Here is a 23,791-nt window from a genome sequence, read left to right on the forward strand (position 1 = left end):
TGTTTCTTTACTATAATTAACTTTGGTCAATATATTTATTTAAAATTTTTACATTATTTTTATCCAAAAATTATAAAGAATTAAAATAATAAGAAAACTATAAAATTTTTATTTGAGTTAATAATAATATATATATATATATATATATATATATTTTATTTTTCTAATGTAATATACGTAGTTATGACCATTTAAGACTTGGTTGTGACTTGTAGTAACGACAGACAAAGTATTGACCATAAATCATAATTTGACTCTTTTATATAATCAAATTGCGATTTAAAATCATGAGCGATTCAATTTCATATTTTCTTCCTTTATTTTGAATTGCAAATTTTATTTTTTATTTAGAATTATTAATTTTAAAAGAATTTTAAAAAATATTTTTTTCTGAACTTTGTATTAAAAAATTAATAATATAAAAAATTTAATACTTGATAAAATTGATTTTAAATTAAAATCAAATATTGTCAAAGTTATTTAGATTTTATGAGAAATGAAAAATTCTCAAGATTTTACTAGAAATGAATTTACTTAAAATTATTTATATTAAAATTATTTAATTAGCCTTAAAAAACCTTTTTTTAAAAAGTTTTTTATTCTTTATTTTTTATTTTAACTTCAAATTTACTTGCATTTTTTAATTAATAACTGATTATTTTTTAAAAGAAATTAATTTAATATTGAAAATTAATATTTAATATATTTGTAATTGATATTAAGAAATTAATTATATTATTATGTTAGTTTTAAAAAAAGAGTCCCTTTTAATTTATATTTTTTTAATGGTAAAAATTATGTAAATTTAAAATTTAAATAATAAATAATAGTTTTTTTTAAAATATTTTCAATATGATAAAAATAATTATTATTTATAAAAATAAATATTTATATTTAATTTTAAAAATAATAATAAGGATGATGAAGTATATAAAGTAATTTGAATTTAGTAATTAAGCTGTTTGAAATAGAAAAATTCAATTAAATTTTATTACATTAAAATATATTTTAAATAAATAATTTTCTTGCAAGAATTACTTTATAGAATGTACAAAAATTTAATTTAATTTAATTTATCTTTATTAATTTCTTATTTAAAATGAATTTTTTAATTTATAATTTTTAAATAAAATAAAATCATATATAATTTTTTTAAAAGATTATTTGAATTTTTTATTTTTAACGAAATGAATCATCGCAAACCGTAGGGAGAACTTGTTTCCAAAAGAATACTCTCTAGGAAAAAAGCCCATGATATGACTTGTGACTCACCGCAACATGAGCTTGCAGCGCAGTGCACCAAAAATGAAAGCAACGGCCCAACCCCAACACCTAAAACTCCTCTATCCCTCTCTGTTTCTGTCTCTCTCGCTCTTGTGCCTGCTTGAGCTTCCCTCCTTAGATCGTCTCATTCCAAGAGAAATCCATCAGTTCCTCCAAATTTCTCAATTCCCAAAACCACAGGCTTCGCATTTGGAGTCATTTCCGGTTCAACAAGGATTAGCGAGCCTAGGGTTTCTTCAGATTAGAGCGTGAAGCACATTTCGATTCTCGAAGCGACCAATTTTCTGTGTCGTATATTGGGGCACAACACTACAAGAAAAACCCTTGCTGGATTTTACCCAAAATTATAAATAAACGGAATACCTTCACGTGATTTTTGTTTTCATTCACCTTGGAATTCTCTTAAAAGTTTTATCTCTTTCTAGATCCAATGGCGATTCTGGGTGACGCGTTGCGTCAAGCTTTCATGCCTAAGCACGAGTATGAGAGCCTTCGCGAGGAAGACAAAGCATGGGTCAAGCTTCAAAGGCCAGTTTTAATGGTCACTCTGGCAGTCATTTGCCTGGTCATTTTCACATGCACAGTTGTGAGCTTGAAGATTGTGTTTCCTGGTGACACTGGGAAGAGGCCTTTTTGCAGTGACCGGAGACTTCAGCCTCTCCCCATGAATGCCAAGGGTGGTGATCCTGATCTGTTTCCGGGCGCGTTTTATCTTACAGATCAGGAGACTGTCGATTATTACTGGATGGTTGTGTTTGTTCCCTCCATGATTATTTTCTTGGTATCGGTTGCCTATCTTGCAGCTGGTATGTATTTTTTTTTAAAGGTTTTCTTTGCTCAATGATATTCTGTTAGAAGTTGTCCATGAAGCTGATAGAATGAGAATAGTAGAAATTTGGGTTTTGTGATTAGCTTTTGTTTACCTTCTTGAACTTGAAGATAATCTAAATTAGAAAGTGATAAATGTTCTTAAGGGTTTTGCTTCTGTTACCTCCCCATTATTGATAAATTAACGATTACCAATTACATTCGTTATCCTTGATGCTGGTAACTTGTTTTGCAAATTGGTATATTGAATACAGAAATGGCTTATTCTAGACAACCTTTTCATTTGTCGTGGCACTCACATGTTGTTTTAAAAAATGTATTAAGTGTTAGATAGAAAATTATAGTTCCTGTTGTTGCCTTATATGATATCAAGGTATTTCTTTTAAAAAATGAAGACGTGTTGGTGACCCAAGCAATAGTTGCAAAAGGGGAACCCTCTTGCCTGTTTTAGATCTCAATCTTTTATATGTTTTTATGGGCTATGGTTTCAATAATTTAATAACGGCTCAGCTTGGAGTTATTGCCAAAAAACTGAAGAGCAAAGTATAAATGCATTTCTTTTTGTTGAAGGAAGAAAGGGAGGGAGTGTCAGTATCAATTGAAAAATTGCTGTTAGGTCATCCCAGTAATTTGAACGCTCATGTTCTGTAAGTGGAGGGTACTTTAGTTTGAATCTGTCTGTGAATGCCCATTTCGTGGCATTTGGGGTTGAAGTATTGTGAGCCTAAGTTTGCTGTTAGTTGGTTTGGTGTTGTCTACTATTCAGTACCTCATGGTTCTATACCTGATGCAGGTATAATTGTTGCATACTCTGCTCCAGCAAGACATGGATGCTTAAAGGTGGTTGAAAATAATTATTGTGCTTCAAGAAGGGGTATGTTCTAATTATCTTGACTCAGTGCTGTCATTGTTTACTAGCTGCGACATAGGCTTGGCATGCCAAAACATTACTTTTATATGGTTGAGTTTGGGAAATTAAGTGTTTGCATTATTAGTTACTAAATGAAAAGAAAGAAGGGAGGCATCTAATTGTTATTTTCTTGCTGTTGGAACTGTTGTTGTTGCTTTTGCTTTTTATTGTGAAAGTCTGTAAGACATGTGTTTATCTCAGTATGGTGGTAAATACTTAATTTTTTAAATGCATCACAGCCACATGGTGCCCTAGCTTAAAATAGAACATGAAGTTTGAGAGAAACAAGAAGTAAAGGTAGCAAAATTTGCTGGGATATACCCAAAGGGAATACCATTGTCTTTTTTGTATTATTTGCATTATTAGTAGCTGTTTTTTTGTGTTCTGCTGGAATTTCTGCTTTTCTTAGTGGCTTTCCTGTGCTCTTTAATATGGGGTCGAAAGTCAGGCACCAAAGAGTTGTCAAGTGGACAAGCAGCAAAGTATGATCAGGAAAATTTGTGATTACATTGTCCCATGTATAATAAAAGAGTGTTTCCTCAACAATAAACAAGACGAAGAAATATCAAAGGAATAACAGTAACCAAACAATGCATCAAAGACGGCAACTGAAAACTACTCTCTTTTCCCAGGATTATTACCCTTCTCTTCCCTTCAATTCCAGAATATCACCTCTCAACCCCAGCTGCTCTTCCTACTCTCTTCCCTTAACATTTGTCCTCGTGCCCATTCTTTAAATGTCATCTTCATGAATTACTGCTGCTCAGTAATCATATTCTGTTGCTATCCACCCTCCTTGCTGTCATTCTTTTTCCCCTTCTAGAATACACCTAAAAATGCTTGTGCCATTTGTGTTTGATTGCTCATTCCTATCATTGCTTCCCTCTAAGAAACTGGCCTTGTCGCCGTAGCTGAATTGTGGAAACTGACCAATAAAATCAGATTTATCTGTCCAGGTTGCTCCATCTTGATTTGACCTTCCCATTGATTCAAGACATGTGAAATTTGCTCTTTGTAGAGCTGAATGACTTGTGATTGACAAATGAGAGTTGGGTCAACACTCAACAAAAGGAACTTAGCAAGTTCCCAAGTTTGTTGGCAAGTCTGCTCGAACTGGATGATTGCCATTTTTGCATTAACATGTTTTTAGATTGCTAGCTAATAGCAATAAGGCCAGAGTTTAAGGAAAACCTTATTCCCAACAAAAGTTTACACCTTGACAATGGGAATTGGCATAATTCTGCATTTGTTGATAAGCTTGTTGGTGGTTTTCATGAAAATTTCTTTTCGACCAAGTATATAGATTTTGAGCAATTGATCACTTGTGTCTCCAAGAACAAAATATATAATGTAGTCGAAGGGAAACTTTTGGACAATTTGACATTGAGTTTTCTTTGCTGCAATTTGAAACCTTGTGTTATACTAGTATTTCGCCTGCCACAAGTCACAACCATTTGGACCAAGATTCTGGCTGCTCTGAAGAAAAACTATAGATGTAATGTTCAATACAATGGTTAAACACCTTCGATTGCTTGGATGAAGTTTTTCTCTAATAGCGATATCATTTTGCATTAAGATTTCTCCAAACTCATTACTAGAAGCATCACGTGGAATGCAAATTGTTGGAATAAAATTTGGCATAGCTAAAACTGGAGAAGAGGCCCTAGTATGTTTGGTTGACTAGACGATTGTTAGACTGGTAGGAGAGGTGGTGTGGGGATCTATAAGGGAGAATAGGGTTAAAAAGCCAACAGGGGTTGTTCGTGTTGGCACTTTGATGCTGATGTTAGTATGGGTGATAAGGAAAGTAAAGAGAGCAATAAATGAGGAGAGAATGCTCAAGAGTCATAAGAAATGTTTAACAGTCCTATTCTATATGTAATGCAAGAGTATATACACTTAAAATATGCCCTTTATCCAATGAACTTAGCCATTTTGCTGGTTAATTTGATGGAAAGCTGACTTTCAACTCTTTAGAGTTAAGATGATTGGTATGGTTATTCATCAAGTAGGGAGAATTGTGATTCTCAATCTCCTAAGAGTAAAGTGATGATAATTCTTACTGCAGGCAAATTTGAGGCAAATGGAGCACTAAATGCTTTGCACGCTAAGGTGATTGGTATGATTATTCATTGAATAGGGAGAATGATGATTTTCAATCTCCTATGAGTAAAGTGATAATAATTCATATTGCTGCAGGTTTGAGGAAAGTGGAGCATTAAATGCTCCACCGTTTATTCGTCAAAGGCGTTTGAAGAGTGTCATCTCATAATTGATCGAGTCCCACATCTATTCAACTGTTTTGTAAGTAGGTTAGGTCTTGGCAGACTAGGGAAGAGTCCCATTTTGGACTAAGAGTATGGGGTATCTGGCTAAGATGATCTGGGTTGTTCCCAGGGTTCAAACTGGCTGGGGAATTGGAATCGAGCCTGGAGGTACATGTGTCGTCATCCTAGGATTCATGAATATTTGGGTCTATCACATAGCCTCAAACTCAATGTTGAGAATTTGTTGTCAAGGCTGTTTTTGGGATTTCTGACCCTGCTATCCAAACTTGTTGATAATTTGCATGCAAATCCAGTTTAGGAAAGTAACCTTCCTAGAAGTTCATCAAGCTTTTGTTGTATAATGGGAAGTGGGAACATGATATTTTATATGATACCATGGCCTTGTTTGGTTGGCACTTGGCACTACTCAATTCTAAACCTCCAATTGCCATATTTCTTCCAAAGTAACATTGGACTTGATAAGGGGTTACAACATGGCCTAATGTGCAAGCATTCTAATACCAAGCCCTCTCTATCTCATCTTTTTAATATGGGCATAACGACAATTTTCACACTTAATGGACCCATTTGAGTTTTTAAGGAATGAGATGGTTTGCTTGCCTTATATGGAGGCAAGGTCTTAGATTTGTCAAACACGTCTCTAAAGTCACCATTAACCAATGCAATTAGTTTGTTGTTGACATTATAACCATAGTTATTATAGGCTCAAAGCGCATTAAGGTATCGAGGATCCTGGAGCGTGTAAGGTGCACAGTGTGCACCTAAGCGAAGCAACACAAAAAAATCTTAAATAAATAAATATGAGTAATTTATTAAAATTTAGAAATACAAGATAATTATTTAAGATTACATATAATTTTAACTTTTGATGATATGATACAATTTTTTATTAAAATTATATTTATTTAATTGTGATTTATCTTTAATATCTATAAATATATATTATAATAATTAATTTAATGGCAGCAAGAAATTTTATAAATTTACTCTACTTTTGTAATTGTATAATAGTATGCATTTCATTTGATAATTTAATGGCACTAACAAGAAATTTTTTGTTATAATCACATTAAATGAAAAAACTGTGCTTAATTCTTAATATTAAAGAAAAGCATGAAAGAAAACATGCATGAGGATTTAACATCTCCTAGTGTGTGCAACCAAAGATAAATTAGGCATCATGCAGCATAGAAGAGAGAAATTAGAGAAGAATTCAAAAGAAGAAAGAAAGAGATGAGGAGGAGAAGGCGTTGGTGAAGAAGAGAAGAAAAGCGAATGACTTCTTCAACCTCAAGCAGTTTGGCGCACACACAGGTAAGTTCAAGTTCTTCCTCTCCCACTTCTTGTTCCTCTTTGTTCTTCATATCTGCTTCTCCTTCCTCTTTCTTCTTCTCCTTTGTTCTTTCTGTTCACAGGATAGCCCACTTCTTTTCCCTTCTATTCCAGAATATAACCTCTGAACTACAGTTGTTCTTCTTATTATATTCCCTTAACACGTGTCCTCATGCCCATTCTTTTCTCTTGACTGTTATCTTCATGAATTCCTGCTGCTCAGTAACCATAGTCTGTTACTCCATTCTTGCTGCCACTTCTAGAGTGCACCTTAATAGTGGTTGTGTCAGGGGCCTTTGGTTTCTCATTTTACAGATTATGACTTCTAAGATGCAAGCAATGAACTAGTCTCTGTTAGGATCAGTGAATCCTTTCTCTTGTTTCTTATGTTCTGCCTGGTGTTTCTTTTAACCAAGCAGTCTCTTGAGGCTCATAGCTATTGATATGCTCTTCACTCCTACCAAAGTTCATGATATTTGGTTATTGATCCTTTGGGAGAGAGGGTTTAATGGAGTTTCTTTTGCCTCATCATAGTTTATCCGATAGTGTAGTCTAGCAATACATAATAGATATTCATGGAACTGTTATGAGTGAAGTACTGGATTAGTCCTTGCATTCAGTTATAACTGAAGAAAGTAGTTGTGGCACCCAAAGTAGTATAAATAGAAACTTACTTGTAAAGATAAAGATATCCAAGATCATTAGTAATCAAAGATAAACTCTTTCGTTTTTACTTCTCTTTCCTCTTCACTAATTCTTTCTATTACTTCTCCCCTGTCTATTTCTTTTCTCAGCCCATTCTACTCTCTCTCTCTCTCTCTCTCTCTCTCTCTCTCCCTATTTCTCTGTCATGTAATAAATGGTATCAGAGCTTTGCGAGGATGGGCATTGCTTTCAAATGAATTTCGGGTAGTTGCAATCAGGCGCAGATCAGAAGCAGTCCTCCCAAGTTACAGGTTTCTCCTGCTGTCTGTCTTCTTCTTCTTCTATTCTGCTTTCTTCCCTCTAATTCTTCTTTCTTCTTCCGAAAATTTCTTTCTTTCCCGTTCTTCTTGACAGAATCCTTCTTCTTCTATCCCTGAGAATTCTTCTCCTTCTTTCTCTATTCTTTCCTTCTTTCTTTTCCAGAATTTCCTTCCTTGCATTTGCAGAAATTTCTTCCATTTCCTTCCTTCTGTTCTTGCTCCGTTTCTTCTTTTTCTTGGCAAAATCTTGTTTTTGCACTTCTTTCTTTCCTCTAGAACCCCTTTCTTAAATTCTTGAACCAAATTCTTCTTGTTCTATTATTTTCTGGTTTATTATCTTTTCTTTCTTTAATTCCTCACTTCCAACATTTCAAGAACTTGTTTCTTAGAATTCTTGAAATTTTCGTTCCTTTATTCACATTCTTTTCGTGTTCTCCCTTTTTTGGAATTCTTCTTCTTACTTTATTGATTTTTCCAGAAAATTTCTCCCTTGAATTACCATTTTGCTTCCTGAAAATCAGATTACTCTTTCTTAATTTTCTTTGATTTCTTGAAATTCTTGAATCATGGAAGTGCAATATTTGGCACAAATTTTTCTTAATGAAGGTCAAGTAATTCTAGATAGAAGATTAAAAGAACAGGAGTAGTTGGAACAAAAATTCAAAAAAGTGATTCAAAAAGTAGAAAATTTAGATCAGAAAATGGAAGGTTTGAGCAAGCAATTCAAGTGAGAAAGGAAAAGATTGCAGTCTTGATCAATGAAAATCAAATTTTTGAAAAGCTTAGTGAAGAACAAGATGTCTCATGTGAAACTTCTAAGAAAGACAAAACCATTGAGGTGGAGCAGGAGCTTTTTGTTGACATGTCTAATGTAAGTGAGATCAATGAGGAGAAGAACGATGAAGATGGTGATGATGGGGCAACTAGAGTTTGAAATAAGGACAATATTAGTGGAATCTGAAATGTTTGCACAATTTAGTCCAAAACTGAGTTTTTTGCTATTGAAATTCTTGGAAATGCTCTTGGAGAAAAGAAAGATAAAGGTGTTACAAGAGGTGTGGGTGTTGGAAATATGTGGCAATATTTTTGGAGCCAAGACAGTGAGTACAACAGTTGTCATCCTGGAATTCTTATGGAAGATAAATGGGAAATAGCAAGAAGAGAAAGGAAGAAGGATATGACATCAAATTCTATTGTGATCTTGAAGGAACAAGCATGGGAAATTTGGAGAAGGAATAGGAAGAAAGTCTAGCATCTTCAGCTAAGCTTTATGGGTCATTTCAGCTGAAGAAGAAAAAGGAAAAAAAAAATTCCTCATCAACAAAGAGTCCATAAAATCATTGCCAACTTTAGCCCAACTTTCTGGAACATTTCAGTTGAAGCACATGCTGGAAGTTAACATTTGGGGTTCTAAATTCAGGGGATTAACTGACTAGCAAAAGCTGCAATGTGGGATTTTTACATCCTTCCGAGTCTGGGGAAAGAAGGAATAGAAATTCATTTCAATTTTCTGCATTTTCTTCATTCTTGTTTCAAGGGGTCGAGGATGTTATGAGTAAGGAATAAAGAAGTATTGGATTAGTCTTTGCATTCGATTGTAACTATAGAAAGTAATTGTGGCACCCAAAGTAGTATACATAGGAACTTATTGTAAAAATAAAGTAACTGTAGAAAGTAATTGTGGCACCCAAAGTAGTATACATAGGAACTTACTTGTAAAAATAAAGATATCCACGACCATTAGCAATCAAAGGTAAACTCTTTCTCTTCTTCTCTTTCCCTTCTCTAATTCTCTCTATTACTTCTCCCCTTTCTATTTCTTTTCTCAGCCCATTCTACTCTCTCTTTCTCTCCCTATTTCTCTGTTTCAACGGGAGTTGCAAGACTGTCATGTAATAAAAACCTTTTATAACAAAATCGTTTTCACAAGAATTTCTTCTTTTTTTTTTTTTTTTTTTTTCCCTTTCTTCCTTTCCTTTTCATTTTTGCCAAATTTATGCGGTACCTGATGAGGAGATGTATTCATTTTTGCCAAATTTATGTGGTACCTGGTGAGGAGATGTAGGCAATTTCACTTCCCTGAAGCTTAACCGTGTAAATATCTAATATAAACCAAACACAACTAAATAGCATTTAAACTGATCAATGCAATCAGAAATCTTGGTGAAGTTAGAGAAAGAGTTGAGAACTATTAGTTGATAGATTGCTGCTGACTGCTGAGGTGATAAAGTGGAGGTTGTCTTTAGCAAACTCTTACGTATATCAACTTTGGATTCTTGATAGGAAAGTGAATAATATGATAGAAGAAGGATAAGTAGATAATGGAGTTTTTTTTTCTTAAATAAATAAATAGATAATGAAGTTAGATGAGTGATTTTAAAGTAAAATTTATTTTGTTACCATTGTATGTATTGATCAGATCTAATGAAATGGTTTGAATGGCAATGTAGCGTGGTGTTTAAAATTTTCTTCTACACAAAAAGAAAATGAAATTAGTTCGAATATATTACACATTTTCGCATTTAGTCTGCTTCAATATCTTTTGATCATGCAATATTAGCTCTGCAACTTGCTTGTTAGCTAATCCTGGTGCATGGCCTTATATCCCGTCTTTTTGTTGTGCATTAATTCTTTGTTTTTACTGGAAACTTAGGAATTAGACTCTTTTTTTTTTTTTAAAAAATTATCTTGCTTTGCATTGCAATCGTGATGGTGCTCTATTGTATGCTAAACGGTTGCTAAGCTAGTTAAGTCATCCTCATCTAAATATCTTCTTTGTTTTTGTGATTATATAGGCGGAGCACGTTGTCTGTCAATTTTGAATATTGTCTTCGCTGTCGTCTTTGGTCTTCTTGCTCTGTTTCTTGGTGCAAGCCTCCTGACACTAGGGAGTAGTTGTTCCTTACCTTTATTCTGGTGCTATGAGATTGCGACATGGGGGCTGGTCATTTTATACGCCGGAACTGCCTTCTGTTTGAGAAGGAAAGCATCTGTAATTCTTGATGAAAGTGATTTTAGCGGTCAAAATCTTGGTCTGGAAATGTTGGAAGCAAACACTTTGGAAGTCACACCAGAGGTTGAAAGGCGCGTCAGTGAAGGCTTTAAGGCATGGATGGGATCATCCCTTCTATCTTCTGATGATGAAGATGAACCAGACAATTACTTGGAACCACCGCATGTAAACCGAACTACTACTACTAACAGGCAGAAGGTATGATTGTTTAGATGAAGTAACTCTGATACTGGTAGGTAGTCGGATCCCACGGAGGGGCAAGCATCTACAGTGAATGGATGTCAATTTTGGAACTGCTTTTACTGATACTATATGAGATGGAATGACTGTAATGCTTCTCCCTCTAGGTAAATCATCATACGGTGTAAATAATCTTCTCACAAGAATATCTTTTAATGTTGTAACCCAAAGTCTCTGGAAAGGAAGCATTATGGGTGAATGATAATCGTCAGTACGCTGTGCTCCTAACAAATCCTGTTTGAAATTTTCATAAATGTCTAACAAAGAAAGATTGAGAATTTGACTTCTAAGTGTGAAGGCTTTCCAACAATTTTGTGGTTAAAAATGGAAAGTAGACAGACATTTTGTGTACATTATTTGGCTGGTTCGTGTCTGTGATTGAAATTGAATATCTAAATTTTTTAATCGATGACTCCCATTACAATATACAATCGACATATTGCAACAATATATACAATCGACAGTTTCAATCGTAGATAAATTTTGTTGTGGATAAATTTTATAATAGATATATTATTTTTAATTATTTTGTATATACTGTTATTTTATATTAAATAATATATTTACTATAAAATATTTATAATTATTACTGTATAATAAAATTTATCACTATCGATCAAATGTAATTTTAACATATTTTTCATATTTTTTTAGCATCACAGAAAATTTTTGATAAGCGGTTTAAAAGCGCTGAAATTATCTTGATTAGCGATTTAGGAAAATCTATCGGATGATCATTCTACACAGAAGCAATGAATGAGCCAGACCCGCAAGCTGAGTTAACCATTCTCGATTTGACCTACGATTTGTCCAAATAACTGGACAAATCAACGGTCTGCATAGAACTTGACAGTGAGCGAAAAAAATTCAGATTTGAAAATTAAAATATCATCTCTCCTCATTAAAAGTTAGATTTCGCAATTTCTCCTCTTTAAGTGCGGCATCATATCCTTTTTAAATCAAAGAGTTCTATCCATAAAAAAACATATTAAAGAAATGATTTCTAATTTAAAGTAAAGAAGAATTTATATTTCCAAAAGGATTTTATTAGGGTTAAGCACCTATATAAGCTCATCATTGAGGACAACCGAAACTAGGGGTGTAAATGAACCAAATCGTTCGTGAGCTATTCGAGATTCGATTCGATAAAAACTCGACCGAGCTCGACTCGATTTCTAAACGAGCCAAACTCGAGCTTAATTTTTAGGCTCGTTTGGTAAACGAGCCAAGCTTGAGCTCCATAGTATTCGGCTCGTTAAGGCTCATGAGCTTGGCTCATTTCTGAGTTCATGAGCAGGCTCACGAATAGGCTCGTGAACAGTCTCGTTAAGTAAACTGAAATTACTATCATAAGAGAAATAAACTCAAACCCTGCATATACTTTCATGAGCCAAATCTAAATTTCCTAAAATTCAGCTCTATATAGTTTAGTTACACTCTTAAACTTGCATATATTTGGATCATTAAGATTTAAAAGCTTATCTTTATAAGTTTACGTGCTAATTTGTAGATATACTTATTTAACTAAAATTATTTTAGTTTTAAACTTATTAGTTTTAAACTAAAACTCATTATACATGTAAATAAATTAAACTACTCGTGAACTATTCGAGATTAAGCTCGATAAAAGCTCGACTCAGCTCGATAAAAACTCGACTCGTCTAAGCTCGTTTGCTAAACAAGCCAAGTTTGAGCTTCTTAATACTCGGCTCGAGTTCGAAATGAGTAAAGCTCGAATTCGACTCGAGCTCGAAAAAATTTTAACGAACCAAGCTTGAGCTCTTCAAAGCTCGGCTCGACTCGGTTCGTTTACACCCCTAACCGAAACATCTTCTTTACAGCATCAACCTTCATCTTCACTTCTATCTTCTCTTTTGTATTTTCTTTTAAAACTAGGAGTGGCTAAACTCTTTATTTCTAATTAAAGTTAGGGTGAAATTTCAGTTTATACATGAACAAATTCAATTCTTCATATTATTATTGCTTTGTCGTTTGATTAATAGGATCCATTGTTTATAATTTCAAAATAATATATTATTAATTTGAATGCTTGAAGTCTGTAATTGCTTAGGTTATTTAACAACAAGTAATAATTAGTGAACCCACTAAGAAATTGCAAGATATAACTTAACTCACCATGCAGTTTGGTTTGTTAGTTAAAATTAGGTCTCTCTAATTTTTAAGGAAGTTTATGAATAAAACCTAAAGACGTTCTTTGGGCGATTTGTTGGCTAGGGTTAATTAGCGAACGCTTTCTAATTAATTTAAATCTAAGGAAATATTGGTTATATAGACCGTCTTCTATAATTATAACTAATTTATTGGAACGAATAAAAGTATATTTGTTTTAGTGATTAATTTTCAAATTGAAATGGATTCTACACTTTAACCAAAATTTTTTTACATTGATTTATTTCTTTTTTGATTATTGCTTCCTTAAATTGTTTTGACCTTTAATTCATCATCAAAATCCCCATTTTTACTACCTAATTCACTCCAGGAGCAAGAGTGGCTCATATAATGAGCACATTATTATCTATTTTGACAGCCGACGTGAGATTCATCATCCTTTTATAAAAGTTCAATATGGGATGGAAAGGCTATGATATATTAAATTTAGGATAGATCTAACTTACCCATAGTTCAAGGAAGAAAGGTGTTTATAGCTTATATAAAGAGTATATTATTCATTTCCACGATCGTGATAGATTCAACAGAGTCTTATTAAAAATTTGATCTAGATACTGGTGAACTATCATCTATCTTATTGCACTTCTGATTTTTTCATAAAAAATCTACTGCCTTGAATTCATTTGAGGTGAATTCAGATAAGTTTTCTTGGAATATTAATATGGATATTACTAATATATATATAAATATTTATTTATTTATGAAAAATTAATATTAATTTTTTTAATTATATTTATATATTTGATTATTTATATTAATTTTTTAATTATATTTATATACTTTATTATTTATTATATATATATATTATAAATTATTGTTGTATATTCATATTAATAATTGAGTTTGAGCTTTGAATGTTAGGTGGTCTTAGGCTATGGGGGTTACCTCCATGTCTTTAGCATCTGTCATTCAACGCCATGCAATTGGTCTGTCTGTCTCTCTCTCTCTCTCTATCAGTGACACAGCCCTACCCACCTCTCATGCAAATCCCTATTGTGCCCCCATGCTAAGGCAGTAAAGCACACTGGCACTTCATTTCAAATGAAGGGTAAGCTTGGAAGGAGCGTATTTTTATAGGCACAAGTAACATGGACTTCCATGGCTCAACACATAGAGGTTAAAGAAAAATTAGCTATGATAATAGAATGTCCAAGATGTTGCTTGTACTATTCAATCAAGTTAGTTAACTTGATAATGCTCTTCTTTGGGATTGCAATAATCATCTACTCTCTTTGGCTGGACAAGAAGTGGCATCAATTTTTTTCTCAGCTACATCCCACCTCACCTCCGCCTTTTCCTTGGTAAATTTTCCATCTACTCTTACTCAACACACCCTTTTTTTTAATCATTCTGTCTTTAACCCATACGTATACTCCTCACTTGAAATTAAAGATTTTTTTTTTCTTTCTTGTCTGAAATGTTAATATCATAATATGTTATTTCTTCTATTTTACAGGTTTATATATACATGTCTAGGGGTGGGAATTGTTGTCTTCTTGAGCACCCTATGTTATTACATTGCATTTAATTCTATCAGCAATTACACTATCTGTGCTGTATCCTTTCTTAATATTATTTCATATATCTCTAAAATTATCCGCTATAAAAAATGCAAAACAAAATACTACTTTATAAATTCTATAATTTTTTAGTCTAAATCTTTCGGTATTTGAAACTCAATGAATTGCAAACTGATTAAGTATGACAAAGCGCTTTCTATTAAATTTTAAAAGTACTATATAAAAATTTGACTCGAGAGTAATAAATAAGTGAGAAGAGAGTAATACTATCTCATGTCAGCTCGTCTTATAATTTACGATAAAATTTATTTTTTTCTTTTTTGTGTGCTAAAAAAGGAACTTGCTTTTACTTATTTTCTCAACTAAATACATAAAACGAAATGCGTAAATGGAATCTATATTATTTGGAATTTATACGTTCTTGTTTTATCATTTGATCATTCACCAAGTGAAATATTCCTTGACCTAGTGTTTTATTTTCCAGTATATTTTCATAGCCTGCTGCCTTCTTTTCCTTGAAGTGGCTGTTATTGTCATAATTTTCTTCAAGATGGATGTGGTAGCGGTATGCTTCCTTGACATTGGTCAACGCATGGATATTTGTCTCCAATTGATTTGGTTTGGTTGTTTAAAATATAGGATAACTTACAGTACAATTCTTGAATTTTTTGCAAAACTCATAATTTACTCCCATCTTAGTATTTGAGTTTTTTATTTTATCAACAAAATATTCCTTGGATTAATTTTACCTACAGATAATTATTAATCGAAGAAGTCAATTAAAATTAAATTGACTAAATTATTATAAATAATAAAATTATAAAAATTAAGTTATTATAAATTATTAAAATTAAAATGATTAAACTATTATAAAAAGTTAAAATCTAAAAGACTAAATTGTTATAGTTTAACGATGGATATACAAAAGGATTATTTTATTAATAAAATAAAATTTTAGAAATTAAATTATTTATTATTGAACTAATGGAGATTAAATTATGGATTTTACTAAATTTCCGGAGCTAGATTATAAATTAATTTAAAATATATAATTTGATTGTTTGATTTTTCGATTTTGGTTCAAAATTGAACCATTGTAATTTGAGATTCTTTTAGCAATAAAAATCATTATCAAAAGTTTTCCTTTACACAAGTAATCTGCTTGATCATCCCTAATCAACTACTCTGGATGGAAAATTTTTATTATTATGAACCCATCTTTATACGTAAAGGTTCCCAGGTGGTCAGTGTATTTTGCTTATTTTGTGAAATTACTTTTCAATGTACTCTCAATTTTTTACCATTGCTTCTCTGTTTTATCTTCTGTAACAGCAAATTGCTTCAATTATTGATGAGTGCCATAAAAAGATAGAGAGTTTTCTGACATTCCATTTGAAGATTAGTCGCCTGATCGTTTTGTTGATTTCAGCAGCACAGGTTATTTAATCTTGAACTTTATAAGATGAAAAATCATAGATATACCAAACTGTTGTAGTTTGCCTAAATTCGTCAGTAACAATGCATGAAGGAGTCATGGCTTGCAGGATTTTGCTAGAAAAAAAAAAATTCTAGACTTCCTTTTGCTTCTCACACTGAATCACCCTTTTGTTATAATTATTTAATAAATTTATTATTTAATCCTTATATTATAAATAATTTTAAAAAATATAATAAAATATTCCTAACGTTTTAAAAAATATATTAATTAATCCTTTCGTTAATTTTAACTATTAAGTGTCGCGAAAAGTCTAAATTGCTCTCAATATAGAGCAATTTTATTGGTTATGACTCATGTTTTTGTATTAGATACTGTGAATTACCGGATGATTTTAACTTAGAATATATGTGTTAGTTCAACATTGAGGTTAAAAGTTAATTCTTTTCATTCTTCCAAGAATTAATATGAAGATTTATAACCAACATGTCAAATTATACCTTAAGCATCGTTTAAATTGATTTTAATGAACATTTTAAAGATGTTTTTTATTTACTTTTTTTTTTCTACTCAGGAAAAGAAGAAAAAAATTATGTTTGGTGGTAACCGTTTTGCAGATGAATGCAGTTGCTCTTTCAGTGATATTTTGGGCAGCAGGAATGGAGCCAAGGACAGGTTGCAATCAGTCAAACGTTGTATCTGGCTTCACTCAATCCTTTTTGGTACCTAACTTCCCTGAACCTGATGATGCCTCAACACAACTCTTTAGAAGATGTGAGATTTTATCATAAGAGATTGAACAAGAATCTCTACTGTCTTATATTCATATAATAAGAGAGCCATTTCAAACAAGACATTACACCAATTAAATTCTCTCTCCCTTTCTTCCTCTGTGGTGTATATTCAGAATGAATTTGGTAATTGAAAATTTTGATCATACGACCCTTATATGTTCAAAGATTTTATTAAAACCATTTGATTATGATAGACTTCATGTAGGTCCCACACTAATTAATGGTCAATATATAATTATTGTACATATAACCGTTGTCAGTTACTTAGATAAGATGTTTGACCGGCTTAAGAAGAAACATTGAATAATCTTTTATTTTATGATGGGAAAAAATATTTTATTGAATTAGGAGAATATAAAAATAAAAGAATATGTACAACAGTCATCATAAAAATCACAAAAGAAAATGATAACACTTCAATACTCCCCCTCCCACACTTACTCCTCATATTGTTCTCAACGTGCAACAAAATGCAAGCAACGAGAGAAGTTCAATGACACAAAGCATAAATAAAAATGAAATGGAGGGTGTAGAAAACTTTCCTGAGAAGCAAATTGGTACTATATCTTCAGGCTGCTAGTAGTTAGGATATAGGCAATTCTAAATGGGAGAGTATCACATCCAGTTTGGCATCAATATGCGAGAATTTGGCTTCAATACCGGCTAGTTGGGCACTGTCATCAGATTCTACAAGAGCTGAGGTAGATGGGCCTGGTTTTTCTTCTATCTAAAATAAGCGTGATCGAGTAGGAATGATAGGATTTGAAGGACAAAACACAATTTTTTTTCTCACTTTGAGGCAAAGTAAGTCTATAGAATTAAGTGCATGAATATCTAAAGGAAGAATGTGCTCAACAATGTGTAAATCAGTATTCTGTGCATCAAGTAAACCCATACTAACAACCAACATAAAAATTACAAAACCTAAATAAATGCCACGTCTGTTGTCAGAAATAGTCTTGAATTGGGAGGCTAACTAAAATCCAAAATTGACTTGGTGTTTATGCAACATACACCAAAGAAAGAATAATTTATACTTAGTTAGTTTAGTGGGATCTTTATTTTTATCAGAAAAAGTATAATAGAGGAACTTATGGATGTATCTAAGGGCAGGACTTTGAATTTCGTTTGCTTTGGACTTACCACCCTTAAATTCAAATATAGGATTCCCTATTAACCCTTTATAAACCATATTTGGATCCCAATCTGCTGGATAATCACATAAATAATCCAAGTATGCATATCTTTTTTTTACATATTCATGATCATAGACACCTAAATGATGATTGAAATTGGTAATAGAGCAATGTACCAATTTATCTCTTAACCTAAAGCGAACAAGGGGTATATTTAATTTGAAATCTTGAATATCATATGAGAATTTAGAAGTAGTGTAAAACTCTCTGCACAACTCAACATAGGATGGACACATGTTATACCTCCTCGCTACTGCTACTGTCATCGGCATCCTATGCTGAGGTCGTTATTTCTTTGCCACTATGGTCTGAAGCTGTATCCTTACTGCTGCTCCCAGTGAAAGACTCCAAAATCAGAGTGGTAGTCTTTGTTGCTTTTCCTTTTCTTCAATTTCTCCAGAACCTTTGGCTTTACTTCCCATTCCTCTTCTGGTTCAGCTTGCATGTTGGGCATCAGAGCTTTATATTTTGCTTGTGGACAGGTAGCTCGCCTTGTTGTAATCGGAGAAGGCACCATTGTTGGTGCAATAGCTTCTGGTCACGATGCGATGGCCGGCATTACTTTTTCCTTCTTAGCTGTCTATTTTGGTGGCAATAGCGTTATCGTGGTCTCGCCACGAGTGTGGTCTGATGGGTCTTGTCGGCGTTGCTTAGATGTGGGCGTGGTGATCAGAGGAGTCTCTGACTAGTCAGCAATTGACTTTTTCTTTACCATCGCTAGTCTGTAAAAGAGGGGGGAGTTGAGAGGGAGAGAGAGGGGGAGAGGTCGCTGGCATGAGAGGGAAAAAGAAGCAAATAGGAGGGTGAGTTAGGTTGTAATTCTAAGAGGTAAAAATAAAATAGTAAAAATAATAAAAGCATTTAAAATTCTCAAAGAAAATTACCTTATAAGGAGCAATTATAAAGTAAACTAAATAATTTAACCATGTAAATCTCAAATAACCATGAGAGCCTTGTATGATCTCCGTAAAGTTTAGACCTATCCAGAAAAATATAATCAGCTTCGCTTTTGAAGACAATAGATGAAATAAAAAATTTGAAAAGAAAGTAAAACATTTGACAACATACAGGCTTTGGTAAGCCTATCACCTTGGGTTGCCTCCCAAGCAGCGCCTTCCTTTACTGTCCTAGGTTAGACATTTAGTGGCATATTAAACTTCATCTACTTTCACCTTTGTATTCATTCAACATCCAAATCAATTATTTACTTCTAAAGAATTCAACTTGGAGGAGATTATGACCGGAAGTGTGTTATTACTCCTCAAAAATGCATATTTCGAATGAGCTGGAAGTATTTTCAATTCGAGTTCCAGTGCTTGTACAATAGAAGGAAAATTGTTGTATGTTTCAGGTAATAGAAATGAGTCAAAGGTATTTACTAGGGTGAGTAGTATTCAGTTCAAACAAAAAAAATCTACCGAACTGAATTAATTTGAAAATTTAGTTTGGTTTTTTATTCATTTCAGTTTGATTCGGTTTTTAATTTCAAAAATTTTAGTTATTTCGGTTCAGTTCGATTTTGATCAGAAAAAAATCGAAAAAACCGAACCGATTAGTGATAATAGTATATTATTTTCAATAATATAGAAAGATTAGATCATATTAAGGTTAAAATATTCCAATTAAATTTTAAAATACTAAAAATAAAGTGTAAAAAATAAAAAATTTATTAAAAATTCAAACCAATCAAATCAAACTGAATCAAATCGAATGCTCACTCCGATTTTAAAATTGATTCGATTCGATTTTCATAAATACCAAAATTTTAGTTTTTAGTTTATTCGGTTCGATTCGATTTTAAAAATTCTAACCAACCGAATGCTCACCCCTAATATTTACCTTGTGACTCAAAACATATAATGAGCGGACTGTTTCTTTAATTTCTTCATTGAATTGAAATGAACATTCTCAAGACTATCCATCATCAAATTTTCAATTAGAACTACTTTCAACTTGTTCTCCTTGCTTAATTCAAAGATTTTTTGGGCGAGAGGCTCATAAATTTCTATACTACAAAAGGTAAAATTATCATAAAAATAATTCGTGGTATTATAGATATTAAATTTTACCATTTCTCCATTGTACTCCATTGTGAGTGTGCCTTCATATACATCAATCTTTGTTCTTACTGTGCTGAGAAATGGTCTTTCTAGCAACAAATCAATGGAGTTGGACGAACTATCATCTTCCATCTCCAAGATGAAAAAAATTAGCTGGAAAAATTAACTTTTCTACTTGTACCAAGATATCCTCTAACATGCTCTTAGGGTAGACTATCGATCTATTAGCGAGTTGGAGCGTGACCCCAGTTTGTTTCAATGGTCTTGCATTCAAAGATAAGTAAACAGATAGAAGCATAACATTTGTTAAATCTCTCAGATCACACATTGCCTTTCTAATTCCATAATTTTTTAATTTTACATGATATTGCAAACATGTCTTTATTTTTATATTTTTATAAAATTTTTCTTTGAAGTACAGCTGACACATTTTCACCCACTTTTATTTTTTTATGCCCAAACAATTTCTTTTATTAGTGTATAAATCATTTAAAAATTTTGCATACCTTGGTATTTGCTTTAGAGTTTTAAGAAGAGGTATATTTACCTAAACTTTGCAAAAAAATCTCAAAAATTTCTTTTTCTTCCCTTTCATTTTTGGATTGAGCAAGTCTTTCAAGAAAAGGATGATGTGTTACCTGAATTATAGGCTATTCTATTTTTGACTTTTGGAATTATTTTTCTGTCTGAATTTCTAGCTCCTGTTTTGTTTCTAGCATCAGACCTGGTGATTGTGCGGTTGTTGAAGCCGGTCAAAAATAACCTTTTCAGTTATCAACAATTTTACAACTGCAGATTGTGGTGAAAAGATCGAATCCACAGGGAATTGATACTTACCTATCTTTCTTATCAAGACCAAGAAAACAAACTGAAAGTAAAATAAAAGTGAACTGCAAGTAAAAGTAAAAAGGGGGGTTTGAGATTAATTCAATTAAACTAATGATGAGAGCAGTAAAGTAAAGCGAATAATTAAAGTAAATGAATTCAAATATGAGAAAAGCTGTAGTTGAAGAATTGGATCCACTTCAGTTGTTGGGATTGATCATTGATACTTAGGTTCCTTTGTTTGATTCAATAAATTAGTTATGGAGATGGAAAATGCTTCTCACCACCATATCCCTCCTTAAGCATAAATCAATTAGGGAACGTCCTCTAATTAATTACTAATCAACAAGTTACCAAGGAACGTCCTTGGGCCTTGGGCATCTAACAACTGTCAATTGCATTAAGAAATAGAGAGACCTAATTCTAGCTACCCAAACGCATGGTGATATTGCTAGATCATGCAATTTCCTTAGTTTTTACACCAAGAGTTACTTGTGTTTGAACAATCCAAGCAATTACGGACTTAAAACTATCCAAACTAACGATTTATTATCTTGCAATCAAGAATCAATTGGCCATATTGATCAAAATAATAAAACAACAATGGAATTAAGCATGAGATTTCATGAATATTGAAAAATAAAAGTTACACAATGTGTGTTCAGATCTCCCAATCCATAAAACAACTGAAATATCAACCAATCTTCAACTAGAAATAAAGGTTTCAGCCACTCATGGCTAAAACAAAACCGAAAAAAGAAAGAAAAGAAGAAGAGAAGAAGTGGCCGAATGGCCTTGGAGTGCAGAGGGAGGTGCGGCGGCTTGCAAGAGTGAAGATGGGTGAGAGCCCCCTTGGACGGCTCCTTATGATGATCTTTTATAGTGTTTATGTGCTGCCCTAGCTCTTCCTTGCTGCCCAAGTATGCTGCCTAAGTCCAACTTGCTGCCCAAGTTTGCATTGATGAGGTGGAGCCTTCTTTTGAATTTTGAATGTGTATTTCCTTGAGATTTGGCTTCTTGAATAAGCTGAATTTTGAATTTTGAATGCTCTCGAACATTTGAAATTTGAATTTCAAATTACTTTCCTTATTTATCTCCTCTTCAGTTGCAACTTGGCATGCTTGTTCTCTTTTGTTCCATTTCAGAAAGTTTTAAGAGCATTTTTTCCAAATTACCTCTTTACACCATTTTCTGCAAAATAATATCAGAATTACAAAATTAGGCAGAAAAAGTATAAATTAACATTAATAATATCATGATAAAATGGTATAAATTTGGACTGATCACCTGGTATACTGCCTTGCGCTCCTTTCTACTTCACCATGTGATTGCACTTGCGTTTTGTTTTAGGTTTGGCACGGTTTGGGAGGGCAGTTTTCATTAGAATTCTAGTTTGCTCATTAAAATGGCAAGTTCACTCATTTGTTTCTCTAAATTTTATATACTTGACTTGGCTTCCTATTGAAAAATGAGAGTACTATTAGCAAGTGATTACATAATATCCTCTAAATACATACTTGATTTTGAAGCTTGATAATTCACTATTGGTTGGCTTTGTGCAAATGCCACAAGTCCTTGCATGATTCATATTTTCTGCAGCTAATTTTTGAATTGCAACAATCAATTGTGAAATTTTAGGGTCTAAAGATGTTATACTTACCTCATTCACTTTCCTAGGAACATCCTCTTCTCGGTCATATTGCCTAGAGTTTGCAGCCATTTTTGAAATCAAATTCTTACAATCTTCGGGTTCCATCTCTAAAATAGCTCCTCCATTAGTAGCGACAATTATTCTTCTTTCTAAAAGCAACAACCCTTCATAGAAGTAAAGTTTGAGCTGTCTTGGCGTGATTTCATGTCTAGGATAACTTGCAATCAATTTCTTATAATGTTCCCAATATTCATGGAGTGTTTCATTCCTCCTTTGCTTGATTCCACTAATTTCTTTCCTTATAAATGAAGTTTTAGTTGCTGGAAAAAATCTCTCTAGAAATAAATCTCTAATTTGCGTCCAGGTGGTAATTGATCCCAGAGGCAAATAATAAAGCCAATTTTTAGCATATTCAACCAAAGTAAAAGGAAAATCTACTAATATGATCTACTCATTAGTTATCCCCTGCAGTCTCATACTTGAACAAATAACGTAAAACTCTTTCAAATGGTAATGTGGGTCTTCATTTTCCAGGCCATGGAACTTAGGTAGCATGTGGATCATACCTATTTGCAATTCCAATGGTACGTTTAGCACTGGGTAGGCGATGCAAGGTAGTTGCTCTTTTTCGGCCATAGTTTCTTCTCTGCTAGAATTTTCTAGGTGTTCAAACAACCTTGCAGATACATAATTTTTTATATTCTCACTTGCAGATGCTCAGATAGTCGGCTGAGAGATATTCAAATTTGCTTGTTTTTGCAATTTAGCTGCTTTTCTCAACCGTTTTGCAATCTTCTCTATTTTGGGATAAAACTGAATTCTACTGTGTTTCAGACTTGATCGTGAAAAATAAAAATAAATTAGTAAGGTCCTTGATAATGGTGCTAAAATATGACGGGCGTCGAATCATTTAAATATAATTGATTCCTCTTTTTTAATTTAATAATGTGAATGAGCATTGATCTCTCAGAGACATTAAATTTATTTATTTTAAAAGTCATGTAAGAAGAGAGAAAAAAAATAATTTTTTTAAAATAAAAAGGGAAAAGAAGAAAGTTTTGATTTGAAATTTCAGTTCACGAAAACTTAAAGAGGATTGTTGTGATTGAATTATATATGTTATTAATAATTGGATTAAAAATTTTAAAGTTTAAAATAATGATATCCTCCTTTAAAAAAAATTATTTTTCTTGAAAATAGTTTAACTTTTTCCTTTGATCTTAAACACATTGTTATTGCTAATGCTTTAAGTATTTCCAT

General features: G+C 32.6%; 2 protein-coding genes across 4 annotated transcripts; both read left to right on the top strand.

The window, feature by feature from the left end:
• The first annotated feature begins 1,291 nt into the window (after positions 1-1,291).
• Positions 1,292-11,147, top strand: LOC110612071. Its single transcript, XM_021752731.2, has 3 exons — positions 1,292-2,090; positions 2,906-2,986; positions 10,403-11,147. The coding sequence occupies exons 1-3, from the start codon at positions 1,715-1,717 to the stop codon at positions 10,822-10,824; spliced, it is 879 nt and encodes a 292-aa protein (XP_021608423.1). The 5' UTR covers positions 1,292-1,714; the 3' UTR covers positions 10,825-11,147.
• Positions 11,148-14,133: 2,986 nt separating this feature from the next.
• Positions 14,134-17,015, top strand: LOC110611041 (tetraspanin-19). 3 transcript variants are annotated; one of them, XM_021751151.2, is made up of 5 exons: positions 14,134-14,351; positions 14,507-14,606; positions 15,055-15,135; positions 15,903-16,007; positions 16,580-17,015. In XM_021751151.2, exons 1-5 carry the CDS (start codon positions 14,149-14,151, stop codon positions 16,733-16,735), a joined length of 645 nt encoding a protein of 214 aa, XP_021606843.1. In that variant the 5' UTR covers positions 14,134-14,148; the 3' UTR covers positions 16,736-17,015. The 3 variants fall into 3 exon arrangements, with proteins under 3 accessions (XP_021606843.1, XP_021606842.1, XP_021606844.1); XM_021751150.2 differs by having other exon boundaries at positions 16,623-17,010; XM_021751152.2 differs by lacking the exon at positions 15,903-16,007 and having other exon boundaries at positions 16,623-17,015.
• Positions 17,016-23,791: the final 6,776 nt, after the last annotated feature.

This window comes from Manihot esculenta, chromosome 3 (assembly GCF_001659605.2).
Source record: "Manihot esculenta cultivar AM560-2 chromosome 3, M.esculenta_v8, whole genome shotgun sequence".
Classification (NCBI taxonomy): Eukaryota; Viridiplantae; Streptophyta; class Magnoliopsida; order Malpighiales; family Euphorbiaceae; genus Manihot; species Manihot esculenta.

Bases quoted from the DNA above. Each gene is read 5' to 3' on its own strand.
- LOC110612071 (XM_021752731.2), top strand. From the start codon at position 1,715: ATGGCGATTCTGGGTGACGCGTTGCGTCAAGCTTTCATGCCTAAGCAC. The intron at 2,091-2,905 runs GTATGTATTTTT...TACCTGATGCAG, and splicing joins GGTTGCCTATCTTGCAGCTG to GTATAATTGTTGCATACTCT. The intron at 2,987-10,402 runs GTATGTTCTAAT...GTGATTATATAG, and splicing joins TTATTGTGCTTCAAGAAGGG to GCGGAGCACGTTGTCTGTCA.
- LOC110611041 (XM_021751150.2), top strand. From the start codon at position 14,149: ATGGCTCAACACATAGAGGTTAAAGAAAAATTAGCTATGATAATAGAA. The intron at 14,607-15,054 runs GTATCCTTTCTT...TTTATTTTCCAG, and splicing joins GCAATTACACTATCTGTGCT to TATATTTTCATAGCCTGCTG. The intron at 16,008-16,622 runs GTTATTTAATCT...ACCGTTTTGCAG, and splicing joins TGTTGATTTCAGCAGCACAG to ATGAATGCAGTTGCTCTTTC.